Source organism: Pogona vitticeps, chromosome 1 (genome assembly GCF_051106095.1).
Source record: "Pogona vitticeps strain Pit_001003342236 chromosome 1, PviZW2.1, whole genome shotgun sequence".
Taxonomy (NCBI): domain Eukaryota; kingdom Metazoa; phylum Chordata; class Lepidosauria; order Squamata; family Agamidae; genus Pogona; species Pogona vitticeps.
In genome coordinates, this window is record NC_135783.1 from 324,626,227 (window position 1) to 324,645,608 (window position 19,382).

Consider the following 19,382-nt stretch of genomic DNA (forward strand, 5'->3'; position numbering starts at 1 on the left):
GATGTCAGCTAGTGGTACCTGAAAAGTATCGCCCCATGATCTTACAAAGGGGGCACTCTGACATGTTTGCTGCGCACTTAGGGGTGAACAAAACACAGCAGAGAATCACACAGAATTTTTACTGGCCTGAAATAGGGAAGCAGATCAAAGAATTCTGTAAACAATGTGATGTGTGTCAACGGCAGGGGAATAACCGTGACAGCACCAAAGCAAAGTTGTGCCCTTTGCCTGTGATTGACACTCCGTTCAAATGCATAGGGGTGGATATTGTGGGACCTTTGCCCAAGGCCACAAAGAGGGGGAACAGGTTCATTCTCACCATTGTGGACCATGCCACGAGGTACCTGTTACATACAGCACTGATGCTACCTGTCTGTCATGGGTTTGGAGGGAAAGTTCCATCCTATGGGGAGTGGAAGGCGGGACATCAGGAGGAGGGGCTGTACTGTATATATATGTGGAGCGTGTGTGGAGACGCTGGGATGTGAAGAAGCAGCAGCTGGGAAGAAGAAGCTGGTGTGGGAGTCTGTGTGTCAGACAGGGTACTACTGTGGGTCAGAGTACCAACCTGATAGGTTCAGGTGTCTGTTGGTTAGCCAGAACTGATAGGTTCAGGGTCTGTGCTTCAAGTTAAGTGTTCTGTGTGAACCAAACTGTGTGTATGTATGAGTGAAACTAAGCCACGTTACTATATCTTATTCACCTGAGCATTTTATTTTCCCTGTGTGTTGTTTTAAATAAACCTTATTCTTTTATTTGTTGAAAATCCATCCCTGGTCTGTGTGACTTATTATAGGGAATGGTTGGTGGCAGCTTAGTTAACGTGTGGCAGATCCCAGTAGGTCTGGGTTTGTCACATTGATTGGTGTCCAGCGTGTGGGATACGACTGGTCCAGTTGTCCAGTGGTACAGCAAAGCCTTGGCAAGTGTGCCCAGAGCAAGGGGGGTCTAGTCAGGGACAATCTGAGAGCACGTAGGTAATCTTCTAGGTGTACCTCACGGGGGGGTGCACTAGTAGAAGAACGTGTAACCTCAGATTGGGGACTAGATTAGGGAGCTCTGAGGCAACTTGTTTTGGCGGGAAAAAAGCTGAGGCAAAACTGTGAAATAGCAGTGAGCTAGCTTGTCTGCTGAGAGGCCTAGCAGAGGGGGGTAGACTCTGGCTCGCAACTGTTGCAAGTTAGTGCTGAAGGACAGCAGCAATCTATAGAGAAAGCTGGTTCTGAGGCAAAAGAAAAAAAAGTGGTCGTTTTATTTTGAGGCTTGACTTTTTAAAGTAGCCTGTTCTGGGGGGGATTATGCCCTTGACTCGAAGCCAAATGGCAGAAATGGGTGAAGTGAAAGACCCCCAGGTAGACCAAGGTTCTGAGGATGAATTTGGCTCAGTGCAGGGTGACAGCACAGGAGAGCAGAACCCAGAACTCAGAAAATTGCTCCTAGCCCAACAGCATGAACTGAGGATGAGGCAATTTGAAGTGGAGGAAAGATTAGAGAGAGAAAGAAGGGAGGAAAGAGAAAGGCAATTTGAAATGGAGCAAAGGGAAAGAGAGAAACAAAGGCAATTTGAATTGGAATTGCAGAGAGAGAAAATGGCGTTTGAATTAAGAAAATTGGAAATGATGAACCGGAACAATAATAACAATAGGGATTCTGAGGGAGGCCAATTGTCTAAAGCTGACCTGAAGAAATTCCCTGTGTACCACAAGGGAGATTGTCCTGAGGTGTTCTTTTCCTTAGTGGAAAGAGCGTTTGTGGACTTCTCAGTGAGGGAAACTGAGAAGATGACCATCATGCGATCTTTAATCAGTGGTAGCCTGGCTGAGGTTTATTCAGAGATGCCACAGGAACTGATGAGAGATTTTGCAGAGTTTAAAAAACTGGTGTTTGCAAGACATGGGATAAATGCAGAACAGCTGAGGCAAAGATTCAGGTCCCTCACAAAGAAACCAGAGCAGACTTTTACCCAAGTGGGGGCCCAATTGGTGAGGCTGCTAGAGAAATGGCTATCTCAGGAGGGGACAGAGACCTTTCAGCAGCTCAAAGACTTGATAGCGCTGGAACAGTTCTATTCAGTCCTGCATGGGGAACTGAAATTCCAGGTGAGGGAAAGGAAACCAAAATCTGTGGCAGAAGCAGCCGAGATCGCAGATTTTATTTCCCAAATAAGAAAGCCCTTGGGTGAGGGGAAATCTGTGGGAAAACCTAAAGAAACCTACAGCAAGTACTCTCAGGGACCAGGGAAAAGCCAGCAAGGGGGAGGGGCCCATGGTGAAGGGAAGCCCTCAGACATGAAACCAAGACCTCAGATTTTGGAGGGAAAACCAAAACAAGATGAGAGAGATTCAAAATACACCAGAAAATGTTATTTCTGTCAGGGAAAGGGCCATCTAATCTCAGAGTGTGAGAAATTAAAGCAGCTAAAAGGAATTGTGCCTCAGGATTCGAGTGGAACCAAGCCAAAAGCTGTGTTCTGTGTCCAGAAAGAGCAAGGCTCATTGTCACTGAGGGAGCCTGTTGCCATGGCTACTCAATCTGGAACAGCTACATCTGCTGATCAGGCTGAGGAAAATGGTCCTCTTGTAGAGGTCAGGCGCTGCCTGCTGGTGAGAACAGATTCTCAGTTGTTTGAAACAGCAGGGGTGGACGTAGGAATACTTGGCCATCAGTATCGGGGGCTGCGGGACACTTGTTCTCAGGTGACCCTGTGCCATCCAGATATTATTCCTAGGGAATATGTAATCCCAAATGAGAGCATGAAGGTGGCAGGGATTGAGGGGCAGGTGATCTCACTGCCAGTCGCGGAGGTACCTGTCAACTTTCAAGGCTGGAGGGGAGTTTGGCGGCTAGCGATTTCATCGACTCTGCCAGCAGCCGTGCTCGTGGGAAATGACCTGGCTGAACATGCGAAACGGGTGCTAGTGATTACACGTTCACAAGCCACCACGGGGACAGTTCAGGGGGGTAATGATGAGCCAGAGACGGAAGCAGGTGGGGGGAGTTCAAAAGCTGTGGTGGAAACCTTAACCACAGACAGCCGATTTGGACAAGAGCAAAAGGCAGACGCCACTCTCCAAAAGTGTTTTGAACAGGTGACTGACGCCCAGCTAACACCTGAAACCCCAGTGAGATTTCTAGAGAAAAAGGGGATTTTGTATAGAGAGACCCTGAGGAATATCTCAAAAGGGGGAGATGGGATCCGAAGTCAGCTAGTGGTACCTGAAAAGTATCGCCCCATGATCTTACAAAGGGGGCACTCTGACATGTTTGCTGCACACTTAGGGGTGAACAAAACACAGCAGAGAATCACACAGAATTTTTACTGGCCTGACATAGGGAGGCAGATCAGGGAGTTCTGTAAACAATGTGATGTGTGTCAAAGGCAGGGGAATAGCCGCGACAGGACCAAAGCAAAGTTGTGCCCTTTGCCTGTGATTGACACTCCGTTCAAATGCATAGGGGTGGATATTGTGGGACCTTTGCCCAAGGCCACAAAGAGGGGGAATAGGTTCATTCTCACCATTGTGGACCATGCCACGAGGTACCCTGAAGCCATACCCTTGACTAACATTGAAACTAACACAGTGGCAGATGCCTTGGTGGGGTATATGTCCAGGATGGGATTTGCCTCAGAAATAATCACAGATTTGGGAGCATCGTTCACATCGAAGCTCATGAAACGGTTATGGCAAATCTGTGGAATTAAGCACAAGGAAACCACTGCCTATCATCCTGAAAGTAATGGGTTAACTGAGAAGTTCAATGGGACTCTAATGCGCATGATTAGGGCTTACTTGGCAGAGAATCCAAACAATTGGGACCAGAAGCTGCAATCCCTTTTGTTTGCTTATCGATCAGTGCCACAAGCCAGTACCGGGTTCAGTCCGTTTGAACTTTTATTTGGGAGAAGGGTGAAAGGGCCCCTTGATTTGATCAAACAAAATTGGGAGCAGATCACCCAGGATGACCCACAAGAAGTTGTGACATACATAGACTCTTTAAGGAAGGACCTAAAGAGAAACCTAGAGCTAGCAGCAGAGACCCTGCAAGCTCAAAAGGTCAGAAAGAAAGCTGGGGATGACCAGGAAGCCGGGGAGAGGCACTTTAACCCAGGGGAGGGAGTGCTTTGGCCCAGGCCCTGCAAAGAGAGCAAACTGCAGCTGGGTAGCCCAGACATAAAATACTTGGGTCACATAGTAGGGGGAGGAATGATAAAACCCCTCGAGGCCAAAATAGAAGCTGTTCGTGATTGGCCCAGACCCAACACCAAGAAAAAAGTCAAATCATTTCTTGGGTTGGTGGGCTACTACAGAAAGTTCATCCCGAGGTTTAGCGAGATTGCGGCTCCGCTGACCGATCTGACGAGGAAGAAGGCTGATGACCGCATCCCGTGGGCCAGCGACTGTGAGGAGGCGTTCCAGAGGTTGAAGCAGGCGCTAATCAACTATCCAGTGCTGCGGGCTCCAGACTTCGACCGGGAGTTTATCATCTACACCGATGCGTCTAACAGCGGGGTAGGAGCAGTTCTGTGCCAGGAGGATGAGAATGGTGACCAGCATCCAGTGTCCTACCTGAGTAGGAAACTTCAAAAAGGTGAGAGACATTTGGCAACCGTGGAGAAGGAGTGTTTGGCCATAGTCTACGCGATCCAGAAGGCCAAGCCTTACATCTGGGGAAGACATTTTATTCTGTGCACTGACCATTCACCACTGCAATGGTTAAAGACAATGAAAACCCACAATAGCAAACTTATGAGGTGGGCTTTAAATCTGCAGGACTATGACTTTGAAGTGAAGGTGGTCAGAGGGTCAGTGAACTGTGTTGCTGACGCCTTGTCAAGAAGACCTGAAGATTGAAGACGGCGAAAGAACATGGACTATGTATATATTTTGGTGACAAAAGGTCAAATGTACCTGTTTTTTTGAACTTGGTTTGTATGAATAAAGGTAAATTGATGTAATGTATATGGTAAATGTTTAAATGCCTAATTGATATGGTTAACTTAGAATGTAAGTATAAGTAAGTATGGTCTTGTATGTATAACTGTTTTGTGTGTTTTATCCAGGTTGTTTTTTGGGAAAAAGCACCTTAGCTTTCCCCCTACAAAACAACTTATAAAGAGGGGAGGTGTTACATACAGCACTGATGCTACCTGTCTGTCATGGGTTTGGAGGGAAAGTTCCATCCTATGGGGAGTGGAAGGCGGGACATCAGGAGGAGGGGCTGTACTGTATATATATGTGGAGCGTGTGTGGAGACGCTGGGATGTGAAGAAGCAGCAGCTGGGAAGAAGAAGCTGGTGTGGGAGTCTGTGTGTCAGACAGGGTACTACTGTGGGTCAGAGTACCAACCTGATAGGTTCAGGTGTCTGTTGGTTAGCCAGAACTGATAGGTTCAGGGTCTGTGCTTCAAGTTAAGTGTTCTGTGTGAACCAAACTGTGTGTATGTATGAGTGAAACTAAGCCACGTTACTATATCTTATTCACCTGAGCATTTTATTTTCCCTGTGTGTTGTTTTAAATAAACCTTATTCTTTTATTTGTTGAAAATCCATCCCTGGTCTGTGTGACTTATTATAGGGAATGGTTGGTGGCAGCTTAGTTAACGTGTGGCAGATCCCAGTAGGTCTGGGTTTGTCACAGTACCCTGAAGCCATACCCTTGACTAACATTGAAATTAACACAGTGGCAGATGCCTTGGTGGGGTATATGTCCAGGATGGGATTTGCCTCAGAAATAATCACAGATTTGGGAGCATCGTTTACATCGAAGCTCATGAAACGGTTATGGCAAATCTGTGGAATTATGCACAAGGAAACCACTGCCTATCACCCTGAAAGTAATGGGTTAACTGAGAAGTTCAATGGGACTCTAATGCGCATGATTAGGGCTTACTTGGCAGAGAATCCAAACAATTGGGACCAGAAGCTGCAATCCCTTTTGTTTGCTTATCGATCAGTGCCACAAGCCAGTACCGGGTTCAGTCCATTTGAACTTTTATTTGGGAGAAGGGTGAAAGGGCCCCTTGATTTGATCAAACAAAATTGGGAGCAGATCACCCAGGATGACCCACAAGACGTTGTGACATACATAGACACCTTGAGGAATGACCTAAAGAGAAACCTTGAGCTAGCAGCAGAGACCCTGCAAGCTCAAAAGGTCAGAAAGAAAGCTGGGGATGACCAGGAAGGCAGGGAGAGGCACTTTAACCTAGGGGAGGAAGTGCTTTGGCCTAGGCCCTGCAAAGACGACAAACTGCAGCTGGGTAGCCCAGAAATAAAATACTTGGGTCACATGGTAGGGGGAGGAGTGATAAAACCCCTGGAGGCCAAAATAGAAGCTGTTCGTGATTGGCCCAGACCCAACACCAAGAAAAAAGTCAAATCATTTCTTGGGTTGGTGGGCTACTACAGAAAGTTCATCCCGAGGTTTAGCGAGATTGCGGCTCCGCTGACCGATCTGACGAGGAAGAAGACTGATGACCGCATCCCGTGGACCAGCGACTGTGAGGCGGCGTTCCAGAGGTTGAAGGAGGCGCTCGTCCAGTATCCAGTGCTGCGTGCTCCAGACTTCGACCGGGAGTTCATCATCTACACCGATGCGTCTAACAGCGGGGTAGGAGCAGTTCTTTGCCAGGAGGATGAGAATGGTGACCAGCATCCAGTGTCCTACCTGAGTAGGAAACTCCAGAAAGGTGAGAGACATTTGGCAACCGTGGAGAAGGAGTGCCTGGCCATAGTATACGCGATCCAGAAGGCCAAGCCTTACATCTGGGGAAGACATTTTATTCTGTGCACTGACCATTCACCACTGCAATGGTTAAAGACAATGAAAACCCACAATAGCAAACTTATGAGGTGGGCTTTAAACCTGCAAGACTATGACTTTGAAGTGAAGGTGGTCAGAGGGTCAGTGAACTGTGTTGCTGACGCCTTGTCAAGAAGACCTGAAGAATGAAGACGGCGAAAGAAACATGGACTATGTATATATTTTGATGACAAAAAGTCAAATGTGTCTGTTTATTAAACATGTTGGTTTGTATGAATAAAGGTAACTTGATGTATTGTTAATGGTAAATGTTTAAATGCCTAATAGAGTGTAAGTATAAGTAAGTATGGTATTGTATATTATTATATGACTGGTTTTGTTTGTTTTGGGTCCAGGTTGTTTTTTGGTGAAAAGCACCTTAGCTTTCCCCCTACAAAACAACTTATAAAGAGGGGAGGTGTTACATACAGCACTGATGTTACCTGTCTGTCATGGGTTTGGAGGGAAAGTTCCATCCTATGGGGAGTGGAAGGCGGGACATCAGGAGGAGGGGCTGTACTGTATATATATGTGGAGCGTGTGTGGAGAAGCTAGAGGAGAAGCTGGAGAAGAGCTGAGAGAAGAAGCTTGAGTGGGAGTCTGTGTGTCAGACAGGGTACTACTGTGTGTCAGTCAGTACCAACCTGATAGGTTCAGGTGTCTGTATGGTTAGCCAGAACTGATAGGTTCAGGGTCTGTGCTTCAAGTTAAGTGTTCTGTGTGAACCAAACTGTGTGTATGTATGATTGAGACTAAGCCACGTTACTGTATCTTATTCACCTGATCATTTTATTTTCCCTGTGTGTTGTTTAAATAAACCTTATTCCTTTATTTGTTAAAAATCCATCCCTGGTCTGTGTGACTTCTTATAGGGAATGGTTGGTGGCAGCTTAGTGAAACTGTGGCATATCCCAGTAGGTCTGGGTTTGTCACATGCAGTGGTGTTGTCTGTTGCCAACTGCACTACCTGTCCTTGGATCAGGGGAAGAAAGGCATGAAACGCCTTGATGATCGCCAACAGTTCCAGATGGTTTATGTGAAGTGGCAGTTCTTGTGTTGACCAGAGCCCATGGACTGTGTGCTGAAGGCAGTGGGCTCCCCATCCCGTGGGGCTGGTGTCGGTTGTGACCTGTATGGAAGGTCGCAGGGGGGAGAAAGGTCTGCCAATGAGGAGGTTGTCTGGGCAAATCCACCAGTCGAGTTGGGAGGCTAGCTCCGGTGTTACCGACAGTAGTGAGGACGGGAGGTCTGTCACTGGGTTGAACAGGGAGAGAAACCATGCCTGCAGAGACCTCATCGATGTCATGAGCCCTAAGAGATGTTGGGCATGATGTGCCGAAACAAAGTGATGGGTTTGGAAAAGGCGGACAGCCTTTTGAATTTTTGTGATTCTTTCTGGAGGCAGAAAAGCTCTTACGCGGAGGGAGTCTACCTCCACGCCGATGAACTTTGCTGTTTGTTTTGGGATCAGGTGTGATTTTTTGAGGTTGATTTTGAGACCTAGACTTTGAAGAGTATGGAGAGTTGTGTCTTGTGCCTTTATGGCGTCATGGTATGATGTCGCCACTATCAACCAACCGTTGATGTAGGGATAAATGTTCATTCCCTGCAGGCGGAGGAAGGCAGCTACCGGTGCCATACACTTGGTGAAAGTCCAGGGGTGGTAGAGAGCCCGAACGGGAGGGCACAGAATTGCAAGGCAGTGCGGTTGAAATGGAATCTGAGGAATTTTTGGTGGTCCAGATGAATGGAGACATGAAAATAGGCATCCTGCAGGTTGATAATGATGAACCAGTCTCCCTGAGAAAGCAAAGGGATAATAGAGTCCAGTGTGATCATGCGGAATTTACGGGGAGATATGAAATGGTTGAGATGAGTGAGATCGAGGATGGGGCAAAGACCTCCATCTTTCTTAGGAACAGTAAAGTATTTTGAGTAGAAACCGTTGTGTGAGTTCGAAATAGGGACCGGCAAAATGGCATGTTTTTGGAGAAGTTTAGTAACCTCATCCTGCAGGGCAGAGGAGTAGGGGGTGTACCGAATGAACCACAAAGGAGGCAAGCCAGAGAATTCTATGAGGTAGCCAGACGCTATGATAGATAAAACCCATCTGTCTGATGTAATGGCTTGCCAGCAATGGAAAAATGGGGCTAGGCTGGTACAGTTCAGTGGGCAAATAGAAATGTCAGAAAGGGGAGGCAAAGGTAGTTGTCAATATTACTTACCCTTTCGCTGTCCTTTATGAAAGGATTGACGTTGACGAAGAGTGTTTTGAGGCTGGTACTATGCCATCAAAGGCTGAGGGGCAGGTAGGGACCTGTCGGTCTGATGGGAGTGATATTGCCTGTAATGTTGGAACCTTTGATTTTGATATTGCTTGGGGTAAAACTGGCCTGAGCGGTAAAAGGGTTGTTGGTAGGAGGTAGAAGGCTGATTAGAATAAGAGTGTGCAGTCTTGCGCTTCTTATGGAAGTCCTCCATGGTGTCATCGGTTGTTGAATTGAACAGGCCTGCACCGTCAAAGGGCAAGTCCTTGATTCTTGACTTGGTGTCAGAGATCGTGGAGGACTTGAGCCAGGCACGGCGTCGAATGGAAATGGAGGTGACCAGTCTTAGAGGCGGCCTCAGCGGAGTGTCGCCATAATCCTCTGGTATTTGGCCAGAGAAATGGCTTGAGAATGGATATTGATGATATCAGATCTCATGGGCTCAGGGGCCACATCAATTAGAGGAAGGACTTGGTTCCAGAGATGACGCTGAAAGGCGCCCATGGTTGCCTGGTAGCTAATACTTCTGAGCAAAAAGGATTGCAAAGAGTAAATTCATTTCGCCAATGTGTCAACTTTTCTGCCATCCTTATTGGCCAGGGTAGGTTTACACCTGGCATGGGTTTGAGCTTGACTGGACTCAACGATGATGTAGTTAGGCAATGGATGCTTATTGAGGAATTCGGCATCGACACCATGGGTCCTATAGAGGGCATCGGTACAGCGAGAGAGTTGCATAGTGGAAGGGGGTTTTCCCCAAGTGTCTTTAGTAAGTTGAAGGATAGACTTATTGAAAGGAAGACTCAAAAGAGTGGGACGCTCCTGATTGATGTTGTCGAACACCGGGTCGGCATCAGCAGATGGGGGATGTTTGGTATCGAGGTGCAGAGCTTGTGCCATTTGGAAGATAAGGGTAGAGTAGGAGGAGAAGTCATCTGAAATAGACAAAGCATGGCTAACCCTTGTATCTGGAAGCGGGGGAGGTAGCTTGGGTTCATGGGAGGACTGAGAGTGTTGTGCCTCCGAAGATGCAGGACAGCCTGGAGATGAAGGGTAGTCTGACAGACCAAAACCTTCTGTCATGGGGGCTTGGTGTCACTGAATCGGCATGACCTCGAAAGGGTCTTGAGGTGGCATCGGGTCTGGCATCGGAGGTGTGGGACGTGGAGGTACAGCCTTGCGAGCTTTGTCTCACTTTTGAGGTAGTGAGGTCAACTTAGATGGGGCAGAAAGGCATGCAGATGGAGCCGAGACTGCCGGGGCATAAGTGGACGCACGGAGGCAGTTCGAGTCCATAAAAGGAGCAGCTAGGGAAAAGTCCGGTGTCGTTCGGGGCCGTTTAGCCTGTTCAGACCGGTACCTTTCATACAGGGTTTGCCAGATGTAGGGGTCAAAACACTGATACGGTACCACAGGGGAGGGGCAGAAATCACCTTGTGATGCCACAGACCTTGGTAGAGAGAGGTGCTTCATTTTTCTGTTCTCTTGATAGATGGGGTGGAGGCCTTACACACAATCTGTCTCCTATTTATCATGCTGCCCTTTCATCCTTCGCCAGAAAGATCAGGACCACACACACCAGAAAAAACACTGTTAATTACTGTTAATGACCCATGATAATGGGTGGAGAAGGACTGCAAAATGTGATTTTAACTCCCCCACCCTATCCTTTGTCCATCTAAGGAGCCTGTTCAGACCAGGGGGGAAGTGAAACACATGGAGGGGGGTCTCCTATCAACTCACTTCAGACTGAAGAAGCTACTTGTATGAGTAGCAAAATGTTTCAAACTAATAAGAAATAAGTCCAGTTGCCATGACTCGATTTCGAGATAACCTTACCTGAATGACTGAGAATCTTCACAGATATATCTCTCTTCATACTATATGTTGCAACATTCTCCATAATACAAATTAACCATCTCAATATCTTTTTCTATTCAGTTTTACATAGAACACGTGAAATCTTGACACAGTGATCTACAGTCATACAATGTGATTTCTGGGTTAGTGTGAGGAGCTGCTAAAAACGGGTGTATCCCCTCACCATACTAGAGGCACAGAAGAGCGCAGCTGGAACTAATGGCACAGATTTTCTGTACATCTGGTGGCCCAGATATCTGGAATGCGCAGGAAAGGGGCCAGGCAAGTGACACCTGAGCTATATTAGAGAATTCAGTAACAGAGATCACTAGCAGCAGCTGAGTCTAACAGAAGCAAAGTCAATTACCTCTAGCCATCAGCCCTGTCAATTTCCTCTGGCAATTAGTCCTGCAGGATTCTGTGCACCTCTGTCTAAAAAAGTAACTTTGCCCATCTATTGTACAGACTCTTGGATTGCAGCTCACTCAGAACCACTCTTGGCCTCTGTCAAGATTGTGTCCAACACAGAAAAGCTGACACAAACCACTGAGCAACACTGCCCAAACTTTTCTTGTTACAGGTAACTTTAGGGTGGGGGGAGAAAGTGTTTATGGCTAGGGGGAAGTTTTCCTATCTAGTACCCCTCCCTCACCTTGAGTCATTCAGATTCCTCAGGGCTCCAGGGAGTTACCAAAATGTATAAGGTTCAGCTTTCATGAACCAAGAATTTCAACTTGCATGCCAACTTTGCCAGGTAGGAATACCAAAACACACACAAAATGTATGGATCTACTAAGTGGTCAAAGTAAGACCTTTCTTTAGCATGCAAATCCTCTATTCTCAAAAGAACCAAACTACTGTAAAATTTATTAGGTCTATTGTAAGTGTGGTGAAAAGAAGTCAAAAGAATAAAGTTCAAAAAGTAGTTTCAAAATTTCCAAATGGAGTTCAAAAAAGATATAGAGCAAAATAACATTTTAAAAATATTTTTAGGCAAAGCATTTCAGAACAGTTCCCACAGAAAATAAGAAAGCTAGCTATCCTATGCTACTACTTACAATACAGCAGAACTTCAACATGGTTCTAGGACATGTGCAGAATACAATGACATAACAAAGCAGCAGGTGAGCATGTTCTCCTAAGAGAAACTTGTCTAAACTAAGCAAACTCACCCATTTTACACCCATCATCCACATTTCTAGACCTTTTGAGGGAATTTACAAATCAGTCTCTGAGTTTCATTGAATCTGCTTGAAGACAGTAAGTTTTTCCAAATTAACTCTGTCCCCTTCCCTTCCTTTCAGCTGAAACCAATTTTCTTAATTAGTTGGTACCAGGAATAGGCTTCAGCCTTGGAAATTCCTTCCCACAGTGATAAAACACAGCTGGCAAAACCTTCCAATTAACAGGCAATTTTTCATAGTCTCTTCTGGCCTACCCACCACAGCACAAGCTAACAAGCCTGCATTTCAAAGGCAACTGAAACCATCATCCCCTCATTTTCCAGTTTCTTGACAGCCTCCTTAGCCTCACAGATCAAATTATATCAACAAATTTCTTCATATCATTTTCTAAAACTGATGGTCTGCTAGACATTGGGTTGATTTTGCTGGCACAGTTAAAATCTCTCATCATGACTGCTTTTCCCATCAGCGCATAATTGACCTAGCCTAAGAGCACTTTCATAGAATATTATCAATACAGACCTCTCTACTGAGAATACCTAAGATACACTTGAGGCACAAATATATATTAAAGTTGCTTGGAAATCTTTAAAAAGTTTTCTGTTTGCTATACCCCTAGTCTTCAGCTGCAGTGTCAAAATCCCAAGCTGTGTCATACATAGGGCAACTTGCATTGTTATCTTTTATCCTATTGTTTTCCTACCTGTTTTCAAATAGAGAAAGAAGAATGCATAAAGGGAGAACCGGGAAGGAAGGAAGCAATGTTGAGAGGATGAAGAGAAAAGGGCATACAGTACCAAATTAAAAGTGAGTCACTTGTAGCAAGTTGGTGTCAAAAGATAGATGCAGTTTGAAAAGAATGACCTCTATTACCCTGCAAGATCAGAATGTTTCTTTTACCTTTTCATCCAATTCCTGTTTCATCAGCTGGCATTTTCGCCTAAATTTTGCATTTTCCTCTTCTTTGTGGGTTAACTCCTCTGAAAGCTTATCACATTCAATTTTCATCTTTTCTACCTGTCGACGATGAGCTTTTACCAAATTTTTTTCTTCTATAAGTTCTGCCTGTTGAGCAAAGTTAAATAGATTTATTTCAGTTCCTAACTCTTTGGTCAACACTTCATGTTTGATTCATTTTAATAAGTGAAGCTTAGATATAACTTCATATGAAGGAAATGTCTTATTTACATTTATCTCATTGAAAATTACACCATAAAAGCTGTTTGGGTGGCTGTAATATTTCTCTCTCTGTGCATATGTGTGTGCATGCGTTTGTGTATACTACTGCCCAGAAAACACATTTCTGACAGTGCTATCTTTTAAATTCTCATACATTGAACTGAAAATAAGGCTACCACCTACAAACAGTATTCAAGCCCACCACAAAAATACAACAAATGTTACAGTCAGCAAAGGACAGAAGGGACCCCCTCACCACTGCAGGAGTATATCGGATACCTTGCAGTTGTGGCCAGGTATATATTGGAACCACAAAACGAAGCATCCACACCAGAATCAAAGAACATGAGAGACACTGCAGATTAAAACAACCAGAAAAATCTGCACTACAGTGGGGTCTTGACTTGAGAACTTAATCTGTATTGGAAGGCGGTTCTCAAGTCAAAAAGTTCTCAAGTCAAATCTGCATTTCCCATAGGAATGCATTGAAAACCATTTGATCCATATCTTCTCTTTTCTGTCCATAGAAACTAATGGGAAGCTGCTATTCCGCCTTCGACCACTAGAGGGGGATATTTCATTTCTTTTTTTCTTAGGTCAAGAAAGGTTCAGGGAAGGCAGGGAAAATACAGTCCAGGCAGTACAGTACCAGGCAGTCTGAAGACTGTCTCCCAATCCACTCTCTAAACGCTGGGAGGAGTGAGGAAGCAGACAGGCACCCTTTTCACTGGCCAACAGTTAACTGAAAGTTCACATTTTGCACTTTCCCTGCCTCCCACGTGGTGTTTTTTTCAGTTCTTAACTCAAATCTAAGTATGTAAGTCAAGTCAATATTTTCCTATGAGAGTGGTTCTTAAGTCAAAATGTTCTTAACTCAAGTCGTTCTTAAGTCAAGACCCCACTGTAACTGAACATGCCCTGAAACAAACTGGACATGAAATTCTATTTCAAAATACTGAAATACTGGACAACACCAGCAATCATTACGTCAGACTGCACAGGGAAGCCATTGAAATCCACAAGCACAGTTTCAACAAAAAAGAGGAAAGTATGAAGTTCAACAAAACTTGGCTCCCAGCTATCAAACATACTACGTGCAAAAGGTCAACAAACTCTACCCACCCACAAGGACAGGGGATCACTACACACAAAAGACCAGCTAATGACACCCATCAACCACAGGAACAGATAATCTCTTCCCCTTAGCACAACAATACACCCACAACAATACACACTAATCACACATCTACAGGTAAAGACAAAAGCCTATCTCACAGCCATAAATACTGCACTCCCAAGCCAACTACACCAGAGTACAGGTTGTTGTCCTCTGAAGATGCCGGCCACAGAGACTGGCGAAACGTCAGGAAGAACAACCTTCAGAACATGGCCAAAGAGCTTGAAAAACCCAGAAAAACCATGAAAATAAGGCTGCCCTGTTTCTTGACTTTTCTAAACCATAATGATACCACATTCCTGCCTGGTAGTCTGATATCTTCCTGCAACCATTGAGATTAGCCCAGCACTGTTAAAAATGCAAATAAATTCTCTAAAGATACCTGCAATTACTGAGGGTGGGGAAGAGCAGTAGGGATATGTAGAACAGCACCATGCAAGGTTTCTGGAGAATATCTGCTATAATTTGTTCTCTTAAAACGAAAACTTTAACTGAACATACCGAACCGTGAAACAATGTAGCTAATGCCTGTGACATTTCCGAAGAGGGTGGACAGATAAGATGTCTACCAGTAGCTTTAGGGCCCTACACAACCTCTGGCTCCTCCTCATCACAGAGAACCAGAATATATAAACTATGCAAATAAAAGTTCCTAAAATGCCAGATGTTCAAGCTGGATTCCAAGAAGGAAAAAGCATTAGAGATCATGTTGCATATGTATGTTGTTTGGCTACAGGAATATGCCGACAATTTCAGACAACAAGGGGTTTTGTACTTTACAGATTATAGAAAAGCCTTTATGTGAATCATGAAAGCTGTAGAATCTTTTAAAAGAAACAACCCACATGTGTGCCACAACATGTGTTTATCCTGATATGTAACCTATACTCTGGACAAGAAACTACTGTTAAGATAGAATATGGAGAAAAATAATGGTTTTCCATTGACAAAGTTGTCAGGCACAGGTATATTTTATCTCCCTATCTGCTGAATCCATTTGCAGAACATAACATACAATAGAATCATAGAATCACAGAGTTGGAAGAGACCACAGGGGCCATTGAGTCCAAGCCCCTGCCATGCAGGAACTCCATCAAAGCACTCCCAACAGATGGCCATCCAGCCTCTGCTTAAAAACCTCCAAAGAAGGAGACTCCACCATACTCCGAGGCAGCCTATTCCACGGCCGGCCAGCTCTGTCAGGAAGTTCTTCTGAGATTCAGGTGGAATCTCTTTTCCTGTAGTTTGAAGCCATTGCTCCTTGGCCTGGTATCTGGAGCCTTGGAAAACAAACCTGTCCCTTCCTCGACATGATATCCCTTCACATATTGAAACATGTCTACCATGTCCCTTCTTAACCTTCTTTTTGTAAGGCTAAACATTCCCAGCTCTCTAAGCCGCTCCTCATAGGACATGGCTTCCAGACCTTTGACCATTTTGGTCGCCCTCCTCTGGACAAGTTCCAGGTTGTCAACATCCTTCCTGAATTGAGGTGCCCAGAACTGGACACAATACTCCAGGTGAGGTCTGACCAAAGCAGAATAGAGCGGTACTATCACTTCTCTTGATCTAGACACTATATTCCTATTGATGCAACCAAGAATTGCATTGGTTTTCTTGGCAGCCACATCACACTGCTGACTCATGTTCAGTATGTGGTCTATCAAGACTCCTAGATCCCTTTCACGGGCACTGTTGTCTAGCCAGGTGTCTTCCATCCTACACTGTATCTATGCAGTTCATTTTTTCTGCCTAGGTGTAGGACCTTACATTTCTCCCTGCTGAAATTCATTTTGTTAGTTTTTGCCCCCAAACCTAATCTGTCTAGGTCATTTTGAATTTTAATCCTGCCCTCTGGGGAATTAGCAACCCCTCCCAATTTTGTATCATCTGCAAATTTAATCAGCATAAGTACTCTCTATTCCTTCATCTAAGTCATTAATAACAATGTTGAATAGCACAGGGCCGAGAATTGAACCCTGAGACACTCCACTAGTTACCTCTCTCCAGGATGAACAGAAGCCATTGGTAAGCACCCTTTGGATTCGGTCAGTCAGACAATTACAAATCCACCAAACAGTAGCACTGTCTAGCACCACATTGTACTAGCTTCCTTGCAAGAATATCATGGTGAACTTTGTCAAAGGCCTTATTGAAATCAAGATATGCTACATCCACAACATTTCCTTCATCTATCAAGCCTGTAACTCTATCAAAAAAGATATCAGATTAGTCTGACATGACTTGTTTTTGAAAAACCCATCCTGACTTTTAATGATGACAGCATTGCTTTCTACATAAGAAACTGTCTGTTTAATCATATGCTCTAGAATATTTATTTATTTATTTATTTATTTATTTATTTATTTATTTATTTATTTATTTATTTATTTATTTATTTATTTATTTATTTATTTATTTATTTATTTATTTATTTATTTATTTATTTATTTATTTATTTATTGGACGTATATACCACCCCATAGCGCTACAAGCACTCTCCGGGCGGTTTACAATTTAATTATACAGGCTACACATTTTCTGGGAATTGATGTCAGGCTGACTGGGCAATCATTATTTGGCTATTCTTTTTTCCCTTTTTGAAGATAGGGACAGCATTTGCTCTCCTCCAGTCTGTGGGGACTTCTCCTGTTCTCCAAGAATTCTCAAATATTATTGCCTATGATGCTGAAATTACTTCTGCCAGTTCTTTTAATATCCTTGGATGTAATTCGTCTGGACCTAGAGACTTGAATTCATTTAGAGTAGCCAGGTATTCCTGTACTACTCCTCTACCTAAATTGACTTAGATTTAGATGAAGGAAGAGTGAAAATCCATAGTAGAAAGCTCTATAATTTAAGATATGCAGATGCCACTATATTACTGGCAAAAAAATGGCAATTACTTGAAATGATTACTAATTAGTCTTAAAGAAGTAAGTGCCAAAACAGGATACAGCTGAATATTAAGACATGACTAGATCATGACTAGAGAAGAATTACATAACTTTAGGGTGACAATAAAGAAGTCGTAACTATCAAATGTTTTATAATTTTTTGTTCAGTCATCACTCAAAATGGAGATTGCAGCCAAGAAATCAGAGATTTGAGATTTGGAAGGTCTTGAAGGAACTGAAAAAGATCTATATGGATATATTACTAGAAAGCAAAGCTAGGAACATTAATACTGTGGTATTTCAAATACAAGGTATGGATGTGAAAGCAGGACAATGAAGAAAGCTTACAAGGAGGGGGATCAAATTATTCAAAAAGTGGTATTGGAAGAGAGCTTAATGGATACCATGTAGAAAGACAAAGAAGTCAATTTTATGTCAGATCAAGCCTGACCTCTCATTAAAAGCTGAAATAATTAAACTGAGTCAACCATACTTTGGATATCATAAGAGGAGACAAAAGACAGTAACACTAGAAAAAGTTGATGGCAGTAGAAAAAGAAAAATGGACATAGTGAGTATGAAGGAAATCGTGGTCTTCAGTTTGCAAAACCCACACAGGGCTTTTGGAGTTCATTAATTTACAAAGTCACGATAAGTTCAAAACAACTTAATGGCACACAACAGCAGCATATCCTGAGAGCATCTCAAAAATGAGGATGGAAATATGCACAGAAAAAGCAAGACTGGCAAAGACCAAGACATATAAAGGCAATCTGTGATATTAGTCAGCATACAGTACTACCTCTATACAAGAAGGATTTGTGCAGCTTCTCTTGTTTTGACTGTTGTTTCATAACTGTTTCACAGACATTGAGAAAACCACCTGGTCAGTAGTTCTGATGACCACACCACACACACAAATGCAAGTAAAATAATGAAAGGGGGATTGACCGCCCTACACAGATACCTTCAACATTCCAACGTGACTATCTGCCTCTTCCTTTTCTTGGCTGAATAGGTTCATCATCTCCTGAACACGTTGGTCATGTTTACTTTTCACTCGTTGCAACTCTGATTGAAGTTCGGTCAACTCTTGTTTGTGAACATCTCTCTCCAACTTCAGTTGCTTACTGACTGTAGCCATCTCTTCCTGACTAGATTCCTGTTGTTTCTGAAGCTCGGCCAAGGTCTTCTGTAGCTCCTTCTTGGATCTTTCCTCCTCTGCCAGTTGGTTGGTCAATTCAGCCCTAATAACACTCAAGTTTTTTATGGCAGCTTGCATATCTAGAAGTCTTGCCTGGTCTTTTTCATGTATCATGTTAATAGTTGCAAGCTCTTCCTCTAAATGCTGTTTATCAGTTCTTATCTGTGTATGTGTCAGACTTTGCTTTTGCAACTCATTCTCCAGCTTATTTGCAGTTTCTCTGACATCCCTGATCTCCTGCTCAAGTGCCATATGTAGTGATATAGTTTCATTGAGCTTCACTTCTTTACAATGCAGCTCCTCTTCTTGTTTGGCCCTCTTCTCAAGAACATCAGTCAGTTCCTTCTGAAGGTTTTCCATCTGGTGCATAGCTGAAAGCAGCTGACTCTTCAAGTCATCCTTCTCTTTAAGAACCTATAGTTCAACAGTAAGAGGTTGAAAAAAGAACCAAAGGGTGTCTAAAATGCTATTATGGCAGAAGAAGATAACATGAGGCCTTCCAGATGTTATTGGACTACAACTCACATCAGGCCTACCCAGTATATGCCAGTGGTGTTGGGTGATAGGAGTTCCTGTCCAACAAGGTCTGAAGGACCATAAGCTGCTCACCTGGTATGTGAGAAGGTGGAGAACAGCCCAAGATCACACTTAGCAGAAAGTTGGAAAACACTGAGCATTTCCATTAATTTTCCATTTCTTGAAAATCTCTTCATTATTTATTTGAGACATGTTCAGTTTAGAAGCAGTTTAAGCAGGAGAGGAATTAATTAAATAAATAAATAATATGCTTGCTTGCTCACTTGCTTCGCTG

The 19,382-nt window shown here is 43.8% G+C and overlaps 1 protein-coding gene across 18 annotated transcripts in view; it reads right to left on the reverse strand.

Annotated features, from left to right (window-relative positions):
* The window catches only part of CEP128 (centrosomal protein 128), a 268,788-nt gene that overhangs the window by 170,736 nt on the left and 78,670 nt on the right, over positions 1 to 19,382 (reverse strand). For 17 of the 18 annotated variants that reach the window (XR_013540771.1, XR_013540772.1, XM_078383704.1 and 14 more), the window contains 2 exons: positions 18,335 to 18,985; positions 13,015 to 13,179 (listed from right to left, as the gene is read on the reverse strand). Coding sequence is in view for 16 of the 18 variants with exons in the window: in XM_078383704.1 (XP_078239830.1) it covers positions 13,015 to 13,179; positions 18,335 to 18,985 (816 nt within the window). In the remaining 2 variants the exon portion in view is untranslated. The remainder of the gene's footprint in view (positions 1 to 13,014; positions 13,180 to 18,334; positions 18,986 to 19,382) is intronic. The other variant, XM_078383711.1, reaches the window with a different exon arrangement.